The sequence below is a fragment of the Labrus mixtus genome, chromosome 3, assembly GCF_963584025.1.
Source record: "Labrus mixtus chromosome 3, fLabMix1.1, whole genome shotgun sequence".
Classification (NCBI taxonomy): domain Eukaryota; kingdom Metazoa; phylum Chordata; class Actinopteri; order Labriformes; family Labridae; genus Labrus; species Labrus mixtus.
In genome coordinates this window covers 23,304,771-23,326,528 of record NC_083614.1, presented here as the reverse complement: position 1 = coordinate 23,326,528, position 21,758 = coordinate 23,304,771, and the positions used below count along the sequence as shown (strand labels likewise).

Genomic DNA, 21,758 nt, shown 5'->3' with positions numbered 1-21,758 from the left:
GAGTAGCTCCAACTGTGATCACAGTCTTGAAAGTAATCCCTCTTGAAGGGTCCCGGTTCAGGGCTGACACATCATCATTGTTGCGAAAGGGAAATCTTGTCACACACTTGAAAGTTGTAGTCTCTCAAATGTCGACTCCCGAGTTGAACTGTGATTGAAGAGATAGCAGAGCACAAAGAGAAGATAATTAAAGTGTGTGTGTGTGTGTGTGTAGGGGGGGGGTATTTTAAAACAATGCTTGTTGATCTCCATCTTTCTAAAATCAACATTAGTACAGACAGCGCAGAGCCCTCTAATGCCATGAAGCAGCTGCTCTCTATGAAAAGAGTTTTTATCAAGAGCTCCTCATAGCAGCAGAATGTAGATGCTCCCCTTTGAACTCAATCACACAGGATTATCTCATCACTCAGTGAAATCAGCTTCTAATTGGGTCTCTCTCTTTTGTGTTCTAATTGGTACTCAACCACATGCATGTAAATGTCACCACAGTCTCTCGTGTACCCAGACCTCACTTTTTTGTTTTTTCCCTCCTTTTTGTGACAATCATATAGAACATTGTTCTGTTTTGGTGTGTAGTTCAAGAGTTGCCGAACAGGGTATGTTATGTAAAAAGGGTTCGCATAATTAGCCAAAGCCTTTTTTTTCCTAGTGTAATTATTTGTAACTTTGTTAATTGTGTAGTTATCATATCACTGTATTTTTTTGGTTAGGGAGATTTTTTTTTAAATGTTGACCAAAACCGAAACTTAAAAAAAAAAAAAAAACCTGTGTTGAGGCTCTAAACTGGAGGAGACTTCCCCTGGAGCTAAGATTATTTGACAAAGTGCTGTAATGTTTGGAAAAGTCAAACCAGGATGATATATTTGACCTTCCCGAGGAGCTGCTTAACGCTGCTGGGTCATGCGTAGATTAAAGGGGGGTTGCTGCATTAGATTACATCATCCCTTTTTTTGTTGTTGTTGTTGTTGCAACATTTCAGCTTGTTAATGCATCAAAGTGGACTTCTCTGTTCTATTTTCACGAGTTTATTATTGCAGGTGTGAAAAGCACTGCTAAGTAAGTAACATTGTCCTTTCCCTTTTAGCTGCCAGCAGCCCTCTGGACAGCCCGAGAAATGTGTCAACCAGTGCCTGCCTCAACTTTCCCTTTGCCCGAAGGTATGTCACCACATCTTATATATTATATATTATATTCCATTTAAACCAATAAGAAGAAGGGTATTTTTTTAAAGATGTATCGTACATTTCTTTGAGCTTTATAGATATGAAAGTTAGTATTTACTCTGGGGTGAACAGTAACGTCCTAACCATAAGCCCTTTCCTATTAAAGACACTCTCTGTTCAAACGCAGAAACTCAGGCATTATTCATATTTTATCAGAAACCTCTTGTTACTTTAAATGTGTAAAGGGGACACTTTGATGACCAAACATTCCTTAGTTTAGACTGTTTCAACATTCTCCTTCAGTGCGCAGTGTTGTGGTGTGCTAATGTTGAATGATACTGACCTGTGGCTCGTTGCTTCAGTTATTTACGAGTCAAGTCCACACTAAACTAAACGTCAAAACTATTTAGTTTGTCACTTAAATTGTCTCATTGTTTGGTTGCGTAAGGTTCAGATTAACTAGTAGAAGAACAACATTGCAGCAGAAACTACGTTTTAACTTCATGTGACTAATCAGTGAAAAGCATTTTTCTTAATGCGGTGTTTGTTAGAGCGTCACCTCTCCTGCCTAATGGTCTCTGAACGGACTAACGGCTGAATTTAACTTCTGGTAATGTCTTCTGGTAAGACATGTACGGTAAATCTCTGATCCTAGCAGAGGCTACAAGCTAGTTCTAAGATTGAAGGTGTAATTTATGCCTACGTTGGAACTATCTCAGATGGTGCAACACCCATCTAAAATAGACATGATGTTAAAACTAGGCTGTGTTTGAATTTATACATAGTTGGTGAAACCCAGTGCTGAACAGTAGTTACTAGTGGCAGCTGTTAAATGTTTTCTTTCAGTGTAGGGAACTGCTTTGGTGAAATATGAATTGACATTAATTGCTGTTCTTGCAAATGAGATACACCAAACTGTAGGCTTTATCAGATGTATTTGCTATATATTTATCAGTGTCACAACAACTCTTATGATTAGTTGTAATCTGAGAAACTACAGTCAGTTTTTGATTTCTGAGTCGTCTGTTTACAGCACTGGAACTGTGCCATTTGCTAGTGTGAACCCAAGTGGACAAAAATCCAATTAATAACTCAGTGATAAAATATATCAAATGCGTGAACACACTCGGTGGGTATCCTGTCAGATTGTATATGTGTGTGTGTGAGTGTGTGTATGCATGTGTGTGTGTGTGCGCTGGGACAGAGGCAGACAGTCTGGAAGCTGTGGAGAAACAGCAGAGAGGTGACTAAGGCTGACTCAGCCTGGAGCTTTTACCCCCCCCCCCTCCGTCAGGTCTCCTTCCAGTCGACTCCTCTTCAGCAGGATGAGTGCAGTTAGATAGAGGGTACCCCCCCCCCCCCGGACCCCCTTGAACATCATTCTGCCCGGTTCCCATAGCAACATGCTCGTCTCGCTTTAGGCATTTGTAGCCGGCAAGTGAGCAGCTCAGGTGCTTCGCTCTTAAATACGATGGGAACATGATGGAAAAACAACACCTTCTGAGCAGATGAGTGCTCGCATCAGTAACGCCATGTTGACTTACTATCAAGAAGATGAATGGTAATCTGTGAATAAGCCTTTTTTTTTTTTTTCAAGTTTTACGGCTGTTTAAAGAGGAGAAAAAAAGTCACTGTCCTATGTAAATCCTTAAGGAAAACAAAGTAAGTATAACGGTTACCTATATCACTGTGTGAGATTAAATTAATATCAAACCCTGCCAGCACAAAGTAAAAAAAAAAAAAACACACTTCCTCCAAGAGCCATCCTCTGTTTACGCTGCAGTACCAGTGACTCAAAGCCCTGCAGAACAATCAGTGACCCTGTTAATTTCTGTTGGACCCTCTTGTTTTTATTTTTTATTTTGTGTCAGTTTTCATGAAATGCACTGACAAGGAAATGAAACAGACACAAATATTCAGTGGAAGTGTTTTGGTTTTTTGGGGGGGCGGGCTTGATATGTTGAAGTGTTCTATTGAACAACAATGTGTCTGTCTGGCCTGTTCAACTTCTCTTTTGGATGTTGTGGTTGATCACTCAGGGCCTGTGAATAGATTTCAATCAGAAAGTCGCCGTCCTTCTAAAGCAATTACTCAGCCTGCGATTTCCACTGGAATTCTTTTTCCAATAAATTCATTCGTTTCTGCTTCTTGTAAACATCAGGGCTCATGTTCTAATACATAATCTTTATGTTATTTTTATTTTCTGCAGCTTTGGTGTGTTTTTTAAATTTTTTTTATTGTTTGCTTCTGCAACATTTGAATTGCAGAAAGGCTCCTTTGATTAGTCGGGCTTTGAAATGAAGAATTGTTTCCTGTAAACTATAAGGTTGGATTAATTTACTTTACAAGCTAGTCCATGTGTCAGGACAAATGCAAACTGGCAAGGAAGGCAACACTGTCAGGACTAATCCCTCATGTGAATGCCAGGGGTCACAGCGTCACTTGTGCGAGGTTTCTAAAACTCACTGAAAACTCTTTGCTTTTCTCTTTCTTTTTTTTTTGCTGCTTTCGTGAACTCAGTCACATGGCTCGTGCCGACAGGTAGCTTCTTTTTTTTAATTCTAGCACCATGTCTGTTGACTTTAAAAGCATGTGTGGATGTTGTTTTTGTATTTCATAAAAGACAAATGCCTCTCATTGAGTGAGTGTGTAGAGCTACATTTTCATTTGCAAAAGAGCTCCTGAAAATCAAGTGAGGGCACTGACCCCTTTTTATTTAGGATTAAGAGAACGAGACATTAATTTCATGCTTTTCATAGTCACAGGGCTCCTTTGCTGTGTGTTATGTAAGGACTTTCACGTATGAAATGTTAACTAATGCCTGTGCTGCCGAGGCTTATGTAACATGCGTGTCCTTTTCTCTCAGAGCTGAGGGCCGGAGATGGTCCCTGGCATCCCTCCCCTCTTCTGGCTATGGAACCAACCCGCCGAGCTCCACTGTCTCCGTAAGTCATCCTAAATCATGGAACCAACCCCCACCCCCCACAATAAATGGCGGCCAGGCATTTCTGACACCTCACCCAGCCCAAATAGCACATTACAGCTCACGCCAAGAGCGAGATGACAAACCGTTAATTGTTTTCCTCCATCATCTGCTCAGATTAGTCATTCTCCCGTCTGTGCTACTCTGTGTTAAAAGTAATACACACACAGTCCATGTAAGTATGTTATGTTAAAGAACAGGATGAAATGGGAGTGTGGGTGTTTCTGCACTGTTTTGGTTATTAGATCAAATATTTATATTACAGTGTTGAATAGACAGCTTTTCAATGAAGCCTCACAACACCACATCTTTTTTTACATTTCTCTTTTCCTTTCTTATTGACAGCCGTAGTGATTCTACCAACTTGGCTTTGAATCGGATGTTTTTACGCATTTGAACCTCGGTTCTCAGTGTGGGGTCTCTGAGGCGGCACCATTGTGTCTCCTCTTTATTTACACTGAAATACCGTCCATCTGTTACAAAATAACAGAACATTTGGTCATAGGTATCAGACACTTTCTGTTGTAAAACGCCTTTAAGTTAGAAACTTTTCAGACCCTGGAACAAAGGGTGTATGATCACACAAGTTCAGTTTCTCTTCAATGCCCTTTAATAATGTTATTAATGAGAGTTTTAGACACACTGTTGTAAAGCTAATATCAATTCCTACTATTTATTACTCACAGAATGTATCTTTATATCAAAGCTGTGTTTGTGTTCTTTTACTGAATGAGTCAGTGTTCAAATTAATAGTTTGCATGGGGGATGGGGGGGGGGGGGGGGGTCTGCCATGTGCAGCTTTTATAAAGATGTTTATTGGGTAGACAAAACCCAGAGGTCAGTGTGGACAATAGAGTTCTTCAGTGGCCCTCGCTGCCCTCTTTATACTGAGGCCTTAGAAAGAGACTTCACAGATGCCGTCCCTCTGGCCCTCTTCTGTCCAGGACACAGGGGCCGCATAATTAAACAGAATGTTGAAAATGTACACTGTGTCCAGCTTAGTTTGAAAAGAGTTCACTGAGCTTCTTCGTAGACGTGGAAAATTACTCTAATCTGGGTCTCTTTAAACATCCACTGTGGCACCCAAGGCTTTGTAAATTGAGTTTAGGAGGTGAATATTCTTACAAACATGTGCCGAGTCTCTGTATGTTTGACTTTTTATTCGGAACGGAAAATAAAATAATTTCTGTGGATTTGTGTTTGCAGTCCTCCTCGTCCTCCCAGGAGCGCCTTCACCAGCTTCCATACCAGCCGACACAAGATGAGCTGCACTTTCTCTTTAGACACTTCCGCAGCACGGACAGCATGGCTGATGAAGATGGGCGGCCAGCCACGGTCATTAGACCTCGATCTCGGAGCCTCAGGTAGCTAATCCAGATTTCAGAATGTGACAGAATGAGTCTTGTTTGTAAAACGGTGACTCCTTGTATACAATTAGAAAGTAGAACTGCTCATTATACATCGCAATCGGATAGAACCATCTTCGCTTTAAGTCTGAATGTTTTGAAAAGCACAGGGCGCAGATGGCCTAGCGTCTGTTTTAAAAGCTTGGAGATTCATTTATCAAACTAATAAATGGGTTTTAAAGCGTCATCATACCTTTTTCGGGTTCTACTAAGTTTTTGTGTGTGTGACGAGTATTTTTAGACCTTCAATAGTGATTGCATGTTTTCACTGTTCATGAGGTGCATGGTGTTATTATGTACTGACTGTCAGATGTCTGCACGACCAAGACAAACTTTCAAGCAAACAGCATTTGGCGTCTCGGATTGATTACACAGGGCTGTTGGCCGACGGGCGGACGGAGATCTCACTGCAGACCTCTGTGCTTCTGACAACTTAGTCTGTTGGCTCTGCTGTGCGCTGTTTGTGTGATGCCTGCATGCTCTGTGTTCTGGCACCATGGTGTGCAGTGCGTGGGCATGCTAGCTAACAGAGCGCCTCAGGGATCTTGCTGCTGAACTGTAGTTGAGGGTGGGGGTGGTTGCGGGGGGGGGGGGGGGGGGTGCCTGATGCAGAGAGCCATGATGAGTTGCTGCAGTGTGTGTTGGGCAGCAGCCATCCACTCTAACAGAGGCGCCTTTCATGACAAAAAACAGCTCAGGGAGCCTGTTTGCTTGTGATAGGTTTCCCTCCATCTGTTCTGTTTGGAGCTTCCTCAAGCAAGGTGTTTCGGCTCGAGTGGTGATGCAGTAAATGACTAATTAAGTGATGATGATTATTTACAGATTTTTTACCAAGAACAACCTCTGCTGTCAGAGTAGAAACATCTAAAAGACAAACCTGGAAACACGACAGGCGAATCTGCTCTGAAGCTTTACCAGCTCAAGAGCGGCTGAAATCGAATATTGGCCTGCAGTATTTCTTCAGCAGGAGGAGATCGAGTGTACAATTGTAGATGTTGACCTCAAGAATGATCTTCCAGGCAAAGCCAACAGAGAATGTATTATTGATTTGTTTATGTTTGGATTGGGCGGGCTGAACTGAAGTTGACTTTTGGGTTATCTCTAGACGAACCACGATGGCCTTGATGACATAATGACTCCTTCCTAGTTCAAAGGCGTACAGTCATTTAGTTAATTATATTTATTTGTGTCAGGTGATGTGTAAAGAACACGTTAATCCACAAAGACAAAAGAGACTCTTACAGCTAAGCGCTACCACATAAAATACAAAACCAGACACACTGGTTTCTGGTGTTGAGTGGAAAATCAGATGTGTATACACACACACACACCACACACACACACACACACACTGACATATTACATGTTTTTATTCAGGTTCATCAATATAAGTCTCATGAATGTGAAGACTGATATCGTTTACATTTTTAGATCAATTTAAATGTATTAATGGATTTCTTTGTTTCTGTTGCAGTCCTGGACGTTCGAGCGTCTCCTTCGATAATGAGATCGTTATGATGAACCATGTTTACAAAGAACGCTTTCCAAAGGTAAGGACTAGAAAATCCATACTTCTCTATTTTTCTTTGTCTTTTTTCTTTTGTTTCTTGTTGCACACGTGTTGTTCCAACTGAATAGAGTAGGTACAGCCAGGATTGGAACTGACTGTGAGCGTATTAAACCGTCTTAGCAGTTGGCCAACAATAATCAACTATCACCTAAACCCACCGAAGAAATGTAATGATCATTTGGTTCCAATGGGAGTACAAATCTTAATTCTTGGGTCATAAAATGCTGTAACTCTGTGGTTGTGTGCTTGTCCTTCCTGCAGGCCACAGCCCAGATGGAGGAGCGCTTGTTTGAGATAATCACCCACCTCTCTCCAGACAGCTCCCTCCCGCTGGCCGACGGCGTGCTGGGCTTCATCCAGCACCAGTTGGTGGAGCTGGTCAGAGACTGCCTGGACAAATCCCAGAAAGACCTGGTTACTTCACGCTACTTTGCAGAGCTGCAGGAGAAGCTGGAAAAGCTGCTTCACGAGGTGGGGAAAACTGCAGGGCTTGTGTAGAAATGATGTCTGTCAAAATGTGAGGTAAACCAAATTAAATCTGCGGTATCTGATTAAATTCAGTAATTATCTAGAGAGCTGCTACACGTGAACTCGTCATGTATCACAAGATGCGGTGCAGTTATGAAAGCTGATTAATCGAGCCGGGGTGCATTCAGGCGCGTCACTCAATAACTGTCTCATAGCCAAAGGCGCACAAAAGAGAACAGGTCGTGGAAACTGCCAGAGATGGCGAGCAGTCTTTTTTGTAACAGATCTTATCTGTGTAGGGATAAAATGTTAGTTTCTATAGCAACCTCTTCCCCTGTTCCTCGGCATGCTGTCAGACAGAAGGCACGGCCGACTCGCCGTACCTCCAGCTGAACTGATAAGTCTGTTCCCATACAGTGGAACAAATGCCACGCAAACCTCAAAACCCACTTTGTTTGCAAAACCTGTTGGTCCGAAAGATTCAGGGATGAAATAGACTTTCAGTCATCTAAAGGTTCTTTGGAGTTGAAGTATTCAGTGATACTAAATAATAGTAGTTGGTAAAAGCTGTAACATTTTTGTTTTGACCTTCTATTATCTGTAAGCTCTTCCCTCGGAAATCGATAAAGTTACAGATTTATTTATTTTTGGCAGGAGAGATGAGAAGTAAACTCATGTGCAACACCAATAAAAGCTAAACAATAAAAGCAGATTTATTGAGAAATACTTTTCAACCTAATCCCGGAGCTCTTTATTTGTCAACCTCAAATCTTTGTAAAAATGTGACATGTTTGCTCAGATGCTATTTTAAAATGCTATTTTTCATCTTTGTATCAAGCAGGACATAAACGTTACTACTATGAGGAGTAAATGTTTAAGACAACCACTTAGAAATAAGACAAAGCTCCGGGAGATCAAATAAGATCAGTCTGGGTTATCACACAAACATGTTGGATTACTCCACTGTTGGAAACTTAGTTTGACATTTTAAAGATGCTAGTATGAAAATCTTCTAAATTTTGGATGAAGCCAGGTTTCAGCTCTTTATACTAAGCTAAGCTAACTAGCTACCAACCACAGCTTTGCATTTATAAAAGAGATGATATATATAGAGGTTTTGCATGTGATGTCACCATAGATGGAGTGACTACAGTTAGGGCCACTCAGTAGTAGAAATAAATGAACGGGACATTAGGAGTAGACGGTAGGGCAGCAAAAGTTTAACAGGTGTTAAAATCGAGGTAGCTTAGAGTAAGCCTGGGTGAGTTAAATTCACTTTGAATACACCCCGCTGTTTTGTCATTGACTCTAGAGACTACTGAAAGCTAAAGTAAAACAAACAAACAAATGGATCCCTGAAATAGGGAGAAACAACTGGATCCTATAAATGTCAGGAAAACTTATTTCTGGCCAAATGTAAGTGTCCACAGCCCAATGTATCTCTAATAAAGTGTGGGGATCTTGAGTCCAGATGATCTAAATTGAAGAAGATAATAGTTTTTTTTAATGCCCGTTTTTGTCGTGTCCCCTACCACGCCCATGGTCCGGTGGAATAGTGATGTCAGTGCATATCCTCTATACAGATGTTGTCATGGTCAGGCTGTACATGCATATGACTTGGTCAGACATGTTTATTATACTAAGCAGCCAGTGTTTAAACTAAAACAGACTGGTGCTCCAGTTGACTAAAAACAAGGCAGTGTATGACTCATTAGGACTCCAACCACCCCTCTGATTATCTTCATAATTCCTTTTGGCTTTGAGTGATGTCCTCTCTGACGCATTTCTGTCTAGCAGCTTCTGTTGTCACATTTCTATGAATGCTGACCTCATCTGCTTTTAACACACTGTGTTTAGTGTGCTTTCTTTGTCCCATTTCAATAATGAGTAGTGCTTTTCCTTCAATCCTTTTTCCAAGATTTTCCAATGAAAGTCACGTGCCTTCACAATACAAACACATTTAATGCACAATTTCACATCAAGAACAGTGCTGTAATATTCCTATACACATGTTTCCTGGGGGTTTAAAGTATGCTTATAACCTGGGTCGATCTTTTTTTTTTTTTTTTTTAATTATTGTGCGTTTGGTGACGGGCCTGTCGGATTAAAGTATTACATAAACAAACTGCTCGCTGCGCTCACATGTTTTCCAGGCCTACGAGCGCTCTGAAAGCGAGGAGGTACCCGTCATCATCCAGCTGGTGAAGAAGATCCTGATCATAATCTCTCGGCCAGCTCGCCTCCTGGAGTGTCTGGTAAGTTGAGGGGGGAGAACATCTCTTCCTAATTGAAAATGAGATTACTTTGACTGAAATGAGTTGGAAGTCAGTTCAAGTTTAAGTAGGACTCTGAAATGGGTTTCTGACCTTTTATCCCCCCTTTCAAAGTGGAAATGTGAAGGTAATGATCTTTGAAGACAGTCTGGCAGAGCGGTGTTTTCTCTTCTGTAGATAATCGTGTCCCGTTACATATGTGGATCATTTAAAGTAACTAGGTCTGCAAATACGTTTTGTACTGCTTTGAAATGTTTTACAGCATCACCAATGAAATTCTTGTCACTTTCATTCTACGGATGTAGTGGAGGAAGCCTGAGAAGCTGAAATAATAGTCTCAGCAGATTCATCCTTAACTCTCTTCATGGTTTAATACCACTACCGTCTTTTTTCTGGCTGTGAACTAGACAAAATTACTCTTTAAATAAGCTAATGAATTACCAAGTGTCATGAGTGTATTTATTTATTTTAATTTTTTCTTTACATGGATGTTTGGATGATCATCTAAATGAGATAAATAAAAATCCACATTTAAAACAACAAAAATCAGTCACTTGTTTGCACAAGCAACTGGAGCAGCTTAAAATCTGAAGAAGAAGAACAAAGTCTTCAGTTGCTTTTGACTTATACCTGTGATACAGATTATGAGCCTTTGTTGTCTCCTGCCCTGAGCTCAGTCTGGCAGGATAATGGCTTCAGTCAGCCCTCGTTAATGAGACTTGATGTTGTTTACAGGAGTTTGACCCAGAAGAGTTCTATCACTTACTCGAGGCCGCAGAGGGTCATGCCAAAGTCGGACGGGGAATCAAAACAGACATCCCGCGGTACATCATCAGCCAGCTGGGTCTGACAAGAGACCCATTAGAAGGTAAATGATACTCTGCCAAAACATTCAGCACTGCACTCAGGGCACACAGGGATCGAAGGGTTTCTCGTTCTAAACATCAAAACAAAAACAACAAACAAATTGGTCGTTTGTTTTATACCAGTCTGCACGTAACAGGATGATGATGTGACATTAGATGAAACAACATACATTAACATGCTTTTGTTTTGGCCTAAAATAAGAAAAATCAGAAGTCATTTGCTTAAGACTAAGTCCTGACTCCAACACCATTTTGGCTTAGACGAGAGGTGTAGTTATGGAGAAGTGAGTGTTTCAGACTATCAAGTTGCTTTATTTATATAGTGCTTAAAGTAACAGCAAGAGTTAGAGGCTAAAGTGCTTTCCATGCAGACGGATTGGTTAGAATCTTCCTCTATTAGGTATACAAAATCCAAGCAACTAAATAGACAATAATAAAGGATGTTGTACTACAAAAATATGAAAGAGAGAAAGTTACACTGGTTTAAAACACCCTAAATGGATGAAAAGATACATTTAAAATCTGAGATGTAATAAGGAAGTGAGAAGAAAACGACAAGACAGGAAAACAGAAAGTAAAAGTCAAAGAAAAGGAAGTCTAAATATGAGACTGAACATGAGCAAGGGGGACAAAGGGGAACTTTCAATTTAGAATAAAAATGTCTGTGGCTGTACAAGAATGAACAAATGACTATCCTGACATGGTTCAACAGAGCTCAATGAAAAGTCCCTAACTAGGTGTGAAACAAGAGTAACATGGACAGAGGAAAGCAGGCTAAAGGTTGAATCTTCTTCAACGCCTGACACACTCGCTCTCTCTCTGAATTGTAGACATGGTGCAGCTTGACCAGTATGATGCCAGTCATTCCATGTCAACGGAAGCAGATGCTAATGTGGAGGTAAACTTTCACCTTTACTGTTACCTAATGCACGTGTGCACAAATAAACATGAATGATCCTGCTGTCAAACGGGAAGGGGATTACAAGCTGAAAATATTCTACTGGTCTAAATAAACCCTACATCTTCTACAGTATGACATTGTTAAACCTGCCCATCAGGAACCTTTGGCATCATGTTTCTGATTTCTCTCTATAGAATAAGGCCCCACAGACGCTGACACCAACTAGAAGGAAACCTCTTGAGAGAGATTTTGAAACCATCAAACTCATCAGTAACGGAGCTTATGGGTAAGAGGAAAGCCGTTGTTTCTACCTCTGCTGTTCCTTTCCTTTTTTTTAAATCAGTTTTTCACGTGCTTTAGCTGCCAACTTTCTGTCCTTTCCAATGAGAATATCCTTTAAAGTTTATTTAAGGGTTTACTTCACCCTGAAGTGTAAAGATCGATGGTCTAATCTGAGCCATGTTGGTTTTCACAGGGCTGTGTATCTTGTCCGGCACACGGAGACCCGCCAGCGGTTTGCCATGAAAAAGATAAATCGACAGAACCTGGTCCTGAGGAACCAGATCCAGCAGGCTTTTGTGGAGCGCGACATCCTAACGTTTGCTGAGAACCCCTTTGTTGTCTCCATGTTCTGCTCTTTTGAGACAAGGCGTCACCTGTGCATGGTCATGGAGTATGTGGAAGGTAAAATAGAGAAACACGTTCTTAATTTGGCTCTACCTATCTAGACTGGCTTACTTACTGGCGAGTAGTAGTTTAGATTGGACTGATAACTAAACAATGGTTTTCTGTTTTGTTTCCTCAAGGTGGAGATTGTGCCAACCTGCTTAAGAACATGGGCCCGCTGCCGGTAGAAATGACACGATTGTACTTTGCCGAAACAGTCCTGGCCCTAGAGTACCTTCACAACTATGGTATTGTGCATCGAGATCTCAAACCTGACAAGTAAGAAAAACCTACTCCCACTTCAATTCTGTTCAAGATTGTTGCAGGACGCCAGCACTGCCTAACCCAGTTTCCAATTCTGTAAGAATGAATTAAAGTAAATGAAGTATGAGTAAGATTTGTTGTTCCTGTTTGTAAACAAACCGTTAAAAAAAAAAAAAACACACATAAGTTGATTTTGATGTTGTCTTTTTCCATCCAACAGTTTGTTGATTACATCAATGGGTCACATCAAACTGACAGACTTTGGCCTTTCTAAAATTGGCCTGATGAACATGACCACTAACCTGTATGAGGGTCACATGGAGAAAGACACAAGAGAGTTCATTGACAAACAGGTGAGAATGTCAGCGACTCAACTTGACTTACTTTACTCTGTGTCAGCAGCAGTTTCTATTCTCCCAAACTCACCTGTGTTCTTCCTCTTGTGCAGGTTTGTGGCACTCCTGAGTACATCGCCCCAGAGGTGATCCTCAGGCAGGGCTATGGGAAGCCAGTGGACTGGTGGGCGATGGGGATTATCCTCTATGAATTCCTGGTCGGCTGTGTTCCATTCTTTGGAGACACACCTGAGGAGCTTTTCGGACAGGTTGTCAGCGGTGAGTAAAGTATAGTTATAAAGCTTAATCATTCAGAGAAGTAGAGGAGTATCTTAAATGGCTACACATTTTAGCATAAATGTTCAACTTGGGAGCATTACATCTGTTACCAAACTTAAAACTTAAGCTTAAAAACCTCCCAAAACAGTGTTCAGTTGTATGCCAAAGGCCAACACATCTGAGGTCCATAATTCAACCTGTGCTGTGTTCAATCAGAGATTCAAGTATTGCAGCAGAAGCTTTGCCAGAGGGTATTATGCTTTAGTGATTATAAACCTTGTTTTCATTTTTCCTCCAGATGAAATCATTTGGCCTGAAGGTGACGATGCTTTACCCACTGAGGCCCAGGACCTGATCACCCGCTTGCTCAGACAGAGTCCTTTAGACCGACTTGGAACTGGTACTACTCAGTTTACTGCTCATTAACACACAACAGAAGGAATTAGATAAATGCACTTCTTGTTTATTGAAACTTTCTCCAGTGACAATGTTTCATAAACTTGCTTTGGCTGTAAAATCCTTGCGTCTGTAGGTGGAGCCTCAGACGTCAAACATCACCCCTTCTTCCTGGGTTTGGACTGGAACGGACTCCTGAGGCAGAAAGCTGAATTCATCCCTCAGCTGGAGGCGGAGGATGACACCAGCTACTTTGACAGTAAGAAACCGTTTGAATCAGTTTGTTTTAAAAGCACCACATCCTCACTTCTAGCTTAAAGAGGGAGTCAGTTTTCAACAATATTTAAAACACGCTAGAGCAAAATACTTGATCTATTACATTATACATATACATTTTACAAACTGTGGGACGGATAAGATGTTTTAGTCAATTTCTCTGAAATAAGGAATCTTCTTGCCTCTTCCTGTTTTCAGCTCGATCAGAGCGTTATCATCACTTAGCGTCTGATGAGGACGAGGAAACTAACGATGAAGAGTCTTCCCTGGAAATCAGACAGTTTTCTTCCTGGTCCCATCGCTTCAGTAAGGTAAGGCCTGATATAAAATATAAAACTCAACACAGTATCGTTGAATATGCAATTAAGTATTCAACAAATTCAACAGCCATATATAGAATACGAGTGAAACTAAACAGACTAAGCAGCTGCAGGTGACATGCTCTTCATGGTGTCTCCTGTTGAATTTGGCCACTCGTGCACTTGTGTACCAAATGCAGAAGGTTTCACACGATAGAGGGAAAGACATTCAGCTCCTAATGTTTATAGCCAAAAATACAAAATAAAAAAAGATTGGGCGAAACCTTGAGTTTGAGTCAAGTCTGAAGTCTTTGAGCGGCAAGTCCAAGTCAACTTTAAAGTAACATTTTTAGGCGACTTAAGTGCGACTCGAGTCCAAGTCTGGAAATCAAGTCCCCATCTCTGTTGTGAAGTGGTCAGTCTAGCCAAAAAGCAGAAGGCCTCCATGTTGGCTTCTGGACCGTACTTCAGTACTCACCTCAGCCCGCTGATCCACAACAACTTTCCTGTTCACTGTTCAGGTTTACAGCAGCACAGAACATCTGGCAACGCCATCCAACCTGAGCTTCTCCTCTGACCGCAGCCACAGTGAGGAAAAGGAAGACCGTGGAGACACGGGAGGGACCAGTCTCTCCCCGAGCCCGGCTGAAAACAGCGTGGAGCAAAAACATGCCGGACGCATGGCCAGGTCGGCACAAGTTCAGATGCATTGGTTCTATCATGCCCTTTTTGATGAGCATTTAGGTCATCTTTAGGGCTTGTTTTTGTATTAGCACCTTGTTGCCCTGATCGGCACTGACATGCCCTATCAGCATTCTCTTGTATCTGTCAGTCAGTACAGTATATTGTCTGATCACTTTGACTCTTGCACCAGCTGATTTACCTGTCCAACTGGTTATTGGTTGTTTGTAGCCTTCGCCCTCGGGCCTCCTCCAGCTCCTCCCAGTCTGAGAGGAGTACCAGTCCTCTGGTCATGAGCAGCACCCACAGCCTGGAGACGATGCCCCGCTTTGCTCTTTCCACAGATGATGAAGGTCTGTCCAAACTGACTGTTACACAACACGTACCAGTAATCTTGAACCTTTTGTTCACCTTATGACCCGTGTTTCCAACAGCTGAGGTGGTTGTGTCAAACCTTCGGAGGATCAGGATTCGCAGTAACAGCACTGGAGCCAAACACTCATCCCCCAAAGAACCGGCCGTCCCTCGACGCTTCGGGAACCAGCTGGAGACACCAGATAGACAGAGGCTTCCCTGTGGAGGGAAGGTTCCTAAATCAGCGTCTGTCTCAGCTCTGTCTCTAATCATCACGACAGGTACTGAGAGTCACACAAAATAAACATCAAAGTTAAGATTGAATTATCTTCTAATAGAAGTATAGTGAAAACAACAACACAGACGTTTACCTGGATGAAAATCTGAGGAATTTCTATGAATATTTCAATGTTTTTTTGTCTTTAAATATCTGTAGCCCAAACGTTCTATTCAGTAATGTTATTATTGTGTTATTGTACTATGACATAAATCTGTTTTGCTCTCTGAAGCAGTAAGCTGTTGGTTGGCCTGGTCACACTATGTTCTGTTGATATTCAAAGGAAAATGTTCCTGTTTTTATTCCAGATGACTCGCCAGGCGGACTTCAGCCCAGCCCGATCTCCCCACGCTCTCTCTCTTCCAACCCTTCGTCCCGTGACTCCTCCCCCAGCCGGGACCTGTCACTCAGCCCCGGCAGCTACAAGCCTCCCATCGTCATCCACACCTCTGGAAAGAAGTATGGCTTCACCCTGCAGGCCATCCGGGTCTACATGGGCGACAGCGATGTCTACACAGTGCATCACATGGTGTCGGTGGGTGTCACAACAAGGCTAAAAACTGGGGTCTTTAAAAAAAAAAAAACAAAGCTTTCATATGTCCTTGTGTGTTTTATATATCATGTGTCCACATGTAGTATTGGACCTCACTCTAATGACAACAAACCAAAGAACATAGAAATGTGCTTATGTAATGCTCAAATGAAACTCCTCTCCTTACACTCTCTGTGTTGCTGTTTCAACAGAGTGTGGAGGAGGGCAGCCCGGCCCACCAGGCAGGTCTCTGCACTGGAGACCTCATCACCCACGTGAACGGAGAGTCTGTCCAAGGCCTGGTCCACACTGAGGTGTTAGAACTACTGCTGAAGGTACAAAAAAAAAAATCACTGATTGCTGTGACACGTTATCCTTCCGTCTGATATTCTGTTCAAGTTTGATGAATTTTACATGGACCCCTGGACTCCTTAACGATGGACTCTTCTTTGCTTTCTATGAAATGTGCAGAGTGGCAGCAAGGTGGCGCTGCAGACGATAGCGCTTGAGAACACGTCAATCAAAGTAGGTCCAGCTCGAAAGACCAAACACAAAGGCAAGATGGCACGGCGCAGCAAGAAGAGCAAGAGGAGAGATAACTATGACAGGTGAGGATCTGAAGTTCTGGTTTCTTTCAGACCCTGCTGCTCTACACTTTTACTCATTTGTTTACTTTATAAAGTTGGATGCTGGTGAAAGTCATCACTTGTCAGTGCTCTGCCTCCCTCTAGTGTTTGACTCCTGACATACTATGCAGTAAGTGTATCGTATGGGTAATTATTTTTCCTTGACTAGGGCTGTTGCGTTGAAGGAATTTCCACCGCGGTGTTCCAGGGTGGCTCAATAGCGCTAAATGCGGTATTATCGCACCATAGCAAGATTATTTTAATTATAACTTATTTTATTATTTTGGGTTAGGGTCTGCAACAACAATGCAGAGACAAACACACCCCGGACTGAGCATTAGATTAGTGTATCATATCGATCATGATTAGTTATCTTATACAGGTCACGAAAAGGGAAAAACACCTCAAATGTCCGGCAAATATTGTCCATGTCTGGGAAACATACATGTATTGTTAAGTATTGTTTATTTGGCATATTTCCTGCCAGACATTTTGGCTGTCTAACGTAAACTCTGGTGTCCTATATCGGACTCTTTTTTTCTTCTAGGCGACGAAGCATCTTGAAGAAGCTCTCAAAGCAGAGCACAGTGATGCACAGCAGCCGCAGCTTCTCCTCAGGACTCCACCACTCTGTTTCCTCCAGTGAGAGTCTTCCAGGCTCCCCGACACACAGCCTCTCCCCCGGCCCCTCCACACCGTGCCGGAGCCCTGCACCAGACCATCAGACCTTTGGTGAGCTCAGTTTGTCTTTCTAGTCCGGTTGGACAGTGGCCTATGTAAGTAAATATGTAATAAAGGTTTTTAACACCTTATTTACAACATCTGAAACCGTTTGACCTCTGCTTCCCAGAAAATAATTCTCCTCAGAGCACGTCTCCCTGCTCCAGCTCTCCCAGTTCCCCAGCTGCACACATCCGGCCCAGCTCTCTGCACGGCCTGGGCTCTAAACTCAGCACGCAGCGCTACTCAAAGGTAGGCCGCCGGAAGTCAACCAGCAACATCCCCCCTTCACCTCTGGCCTGCAACTCCTCGTCTTCCACCCAGCCTCTTTCTCCGCAGCGATCTCCCTCTCCACTCTCGGGCTTTGCAAAAACCCTTCACGCATACCATGGTAAAACGCTGTCCCCACCCACCATCGTTAGACACATTGTCCGGCCCCGAAGTGCAGAGCCGCCTCGGTCTCCCTTGCTGAAGAGGGTGCAGTCAGCTGAGAAGCTCTCTGGTGTGTACCATGCTGATAAGAAGTCGTATGCACCCCGCAGGCACACATTGGAAGTGCCATTTTACGGTGAGGCAGACCTACTGGGCGACTCTGAGGCAGAGGTTGCCTGCGGAGGGTCCTACATCGGAGGGTACATGGGCAGTCAGAGGTTGGAACGTTCCGAGCAGCTTGTTGTGATGCGAAAACTCAACCTATCAGAGCGGCGAGACTCCTTTAAGAAACAGGAGGCGGTGCAGGAAGTGAGCTTTGATGAGCCGGAAGAGAAAACCAGCACCACAGTCACCGTGACAACAATATCTCCAGGAATTCAAACACAACAACAGCAGCAGCAGCACAAGATGGCCTGGATCCTCACCGGACCCCAAACCAGTGAGGATGTGGAGCTGGAGGTGCCAGTAGTGAGGAGGTTCACACTGGTGCCTCAGATCGCTGTCCAGGGCTCCACAGAGAGTGAGGGCCAGGACGAGTGGGAGCCGTGTTCAGATGGAGAGGGGACCAACGAGAAACCGGAGCTGGAGGTGGGAATCACTTCATCTCAGCCTCAACAGGTGGGACGTCCTCCTGCTGAGACGAGCTGCAGACAGGCAGCAGAGACCTCCTCCTCCTCGGGTCCTCAGGTTGGACCCTCATCAGAGTGCAGAGACGAGACTGAGAAAAAAGGGCCTCAGAGAAAGTGACATCACAGCACGGCCCTCATTTCAACTGATCATATCTTTCTTTCAAGTGTTTAAAAAAAGTGGTGACCTCGTCAACAAAGTTGTCATGCTGACAGAGAGAGTGGAGGAAGTTTTTACTTGAATTTTGTAATTGTAAATATTTGCCTTGAGGCATTGCAGACGATCGGGTGTTATTTATTACATTTGTGAACTATGATGATTAATAAAGGGAGAGAGGAAAGTTAACATTGGTTGTATAGCCAAGGCTCAACATTTTGTATCCATACTGTACAAATGTGTTTTTATGTCTTTGGACTGGATTGGGATTTTTTTTTTTTTTTTTTTATAAATGTCTATTTTTTAAAGAATTACTGCAGTACAGAATTTGATATTTGATAACGTTGGGTGTAGTTGTTGAAGGACCAAAAGGTACAAGAGGTCATTTCTGAATCTGAATTTGTGCTTATATTTTTTTCTTCCTTACATTATCAGTACAGCTTCCAATGGTGTTTTACCGCTTTTATTTAGATCTCCAAAAAGAAACAACCTAAGAATTAATTTTGGTTCACACTGTGAGCAACATGATTTATGTTTCATTTTCTGATCAGCCAGGCTTAGTCTGTAATGTACAACTAAAATCCTCATTATCTGCTGTGTTGGGTTGGCATTCAATCCTACAAGAGAACACTAAAGTTACCATTCACTACTTTGCATATTGGGGAAAATGCTCACATTTAAATATTTCTTTAAACTGTGAAGCTTTGCATGCCTGAAGTCCTCCCATCATCCCTTTCTCTGGACAACTATTGGTTATAAAACAAACACACAAGTAGGGACAGAGGATGTGCTGCATGAAAAGCTTAATGTGGCCAATGTTTCTCTTGACAACTTGTCACACTTTCAGAAATAAAAGTACTTCCACTGACTCGCTGATCATGTTTCTTGCAGGGTGAATCCAAAGTCAAACTTTAAAAGTTGATACACTTGATGAAGCTGACTCATAAAAAGGGTATTTATTATGTGCCATGCTGTCAGTGCATTGTCCTCAAAGCCATATCTTTGACGAGTGAAACCTCAGTTTTATCCATGTGTTGTTCGTAATCTCAGAATTAACAGGCTTCTTAGTTGTTTTTTTTGCGTTCTTGACAACATGTACTGAAAATGAAGCTCTGGATGATTGCAGAACGTAACACTCTGCTTTGTGGCTATTCAATCCAAACTTTGTAATACCACAAAGAAGTATCTGAAAAATGTTTGATTACTTAACACCTGCTCGCATCTGAAATCGATGCGTCATTATGGCTTTTCCTCTCGCTGTGATAACGTAATACTCATAGCATGCAAAACACTGAGCGGCCAAAATCAAAGTCTTTGTCTTCTGAGCATGGAGGGAATCATTTTTGTTCAAAACCTTTTGGAATTTATTTGTTGGTCTAAACTTATAAGACATTTTGTACCTGGAAATGTATTTGATCCTTGTATATTTTTGGAGTATTTTTCTGAAACTGTAGCTTTTGTCTTTGGTTTCTATTTTTTTTTTTTTCATGAGCATGCAGGAGATGCCATGCGTAAAAAATGTATTCCTACTTTATTTACCCTGTAGTGATGTTTACATCAAGGGGAAAAGTGCACTAATGTATTTTTGTAGGTGACTGTTGAAAGTGAACTAAAATTGGCAGAGTGAAACACTTCCATTGAATCCAAACCCAGGGCTGCTTTGAACAAATGTTTTATGTCTTTGTATCGTACAAATATTGATGTATATTTTGATAACAAGTTGTGTGTATAACTCTTAATGTGTTCAAGGACAGTATGCACAATGACAACTGAGGCATGAGGATTTAAGGAACTCTGACTGGAGGGAAATCCCTGTAGAAATTCAGAACAGTATTTTACATCCACTGGATGGTCTTCACATTTTACCACCGCAGTGACAGAGGTTTAAGGTCTGATTTGATAGTTAGCTGTTGCTGGATTTTGTACACACTTACTGTTGAGTCTTGTGTTGATAAAGCTCCATAATTAAAGTCCTCCTTACAAAATGCCCCTACATCTCATGCTGATGTCCTTATGGGATGCTGTCATATAAAATTGTTTACAATGAATAGACATGCTATGTACTGTACAGACAGTTTTTAACCTGTGGCTGTATATGATGAAACTACTCTCTTTGATACCATTGAAGAAAACCACACTCAGAAGTAACATATCTGATTTGTTTTTGTTTTGTTCTTTTTGAATCTGTTCATAACGAGTAAGAGTAATTTAGCACTAAGCTGAGAAGCTTTTAGCGATTTAAATGCATTTAATTGACCAGTCAGGTCTGCTTTTGTAGATTTCAGTGAATGGAGAAAAACAGTTTTATAACTGGGCTAAGGGATAAAATGAGACATGGTTAACAGAGCTGAATGTCTGTGGTGGAAAAATAGTTTTGTTTGAACATTTGCACATTTAAAAAAAGATGTCATACAGTAATGCTGCAGAGGGATGATTTAAAACTACTCTACGTGCTTTCTTATGTAACACAACAACATCAAATCAAACTAAAATAGCCAATTCAACATTTGAATGTTGAATTTTACAACATTTACACAATTCAGACCAATTTGCACAGACAGCCGGTACTCTGACTGTATTTTTAAAAGGCTTTATAGTTCAAGTATAACTTTGCTTCAAAATGTATAAATGGGAATAATCTTCACATAGCATATCGACTGATTTCTTATATGAATGTAATTGTAGTTGATGCCTGGTTGATTTCTACTTGGTGAAAGTCTGTGCTGCCTCGGTAACAACATGTAACAGTGATGTGACTGTTTCAATGTAAAGAAAACGTCAGCCACTGGTCAGCAAAGATTCTCAGCTTGTGTTAAATCTACTCTTCAGAACAAACTGGCAGGATAAACTGTTGTACATCTGCACGAGTTCTCCTGTTGACTCCTCTGTTCAGTGCATGCTGCATGAAGACAAGCACACATCTGTAATACTTGATGCATGGTATACCGGCGCTGTCGGCCTGTACTGTGTTTTCTTGTGCAACAAATAAAATTTGTATTTCTCTTTGACTCATCCTTTGTCTGACTCACACTGTTGCTTAATTCTTATGTAATTCATCTTTGCTAACCACTTACAGTGCTCTGCCAAAGCTCTGGTGAGGGAAAATATGTCAGCTGCAGCACATCAAGGATGTTTACAAAATCTCACACTTATTTGAAAGCTATAAAAATGAGGGAAAATACATAATGTAGATAGATTGCATATCTAT

The 21,758-nt window shown here is 41.8% G+C and overlaps 1 protein-coding gene across 1 annotated transcript in view; it reads left to right on the top strand.

The window, feature by feature from the left end:
- Positions 1-21,558, top strand: part of mast3b (microtubule associated serine/threonine kinase 3b) — a 35,531-nt gene extending 13,973 nt beyond the window's left edge. The window contains exons 4-28 of the mRNA XM_061033865.1: positions 1,085-1,157; positions 3,684-3,704; positions 4,030-4,108; positions 5,353-5,510; positions 7,027-7,102; positions 7,384-7,593; positions 9,744-9,845; positions 10,599-10,731; positions 11,560-11,627; positions 11,825-11,916; positions 12,106-12,314; positions 12,437-12,575; positions 12,781-12,913; positions 13,009-13,174; positions 13,473-13,574; positions 13,707-13,829; positions 14,045-14,157; positions 14,667-14,833; positions 15,058-15,179; positions 15,261-15,461; positions 15,766-15,992; positions 16,202-16,324; positions 16,461-16,597; positions 17,163-17,347; positions 17,466-21,558. Of these exons, the coding sequence (XP_060889848.1) occupies positions 1,085-1,157; positions 3,684-3,704; positions 4,030-4,108; positions 5,353-5,510; positions 7,027-7,102; positions 7,384-7,593; positions 9,744-9,845; positions 10,599-10,731; positions 11,560-11,627; positions 11,825-11,916; positions 12,106-12,314; positions 12,437-12,575; positions 12,781-12,913; positions 13,009-13,174; positions 13,473-13,574; positions 13,707-13,829; positions 14,045-14,157; positions 14,667-14,833; positions 15,058-15,179; positions 15,261-15,461; positions 15,766-15,992; positions 16,202-16,324; positions 16,461-16,597; positions 17,163-17,347; positions 17,466-18,514 (4,208 nt within the window). The 3' untranslated portion in view covers positions 18,515-21,558. The remainder of the gene's footprint in view (positions 1-1,084; positions 1,158-3,683; positions 3,705-4,029; positions 4,109-5,352; positions 5,511-7,026; positions 7,103-7,383; positions 7,594-9,743; positions 9,846-10,598; positions 10,732-11,559; positions 11,628-11,824; positions 11,917-12,105; positions 12,315-12,436; positions 12,576-12,780; positions 12,914-13,008; positions 13,175-13,472; positions 13,575-13,706; positions 13,830-14,044; positions 14,158-14,666; positions 14,834-15,057; positions 15,180-15,260; positions 15,462-15,765; positions 15,993-16,201; positions 16,325-16,460; positions 16,598-17,162; positions 17,348-17,465) is intronic.
- The last annotated feature ends 200 nt before the right edge of the window (positions 21,559-21,758 follow it).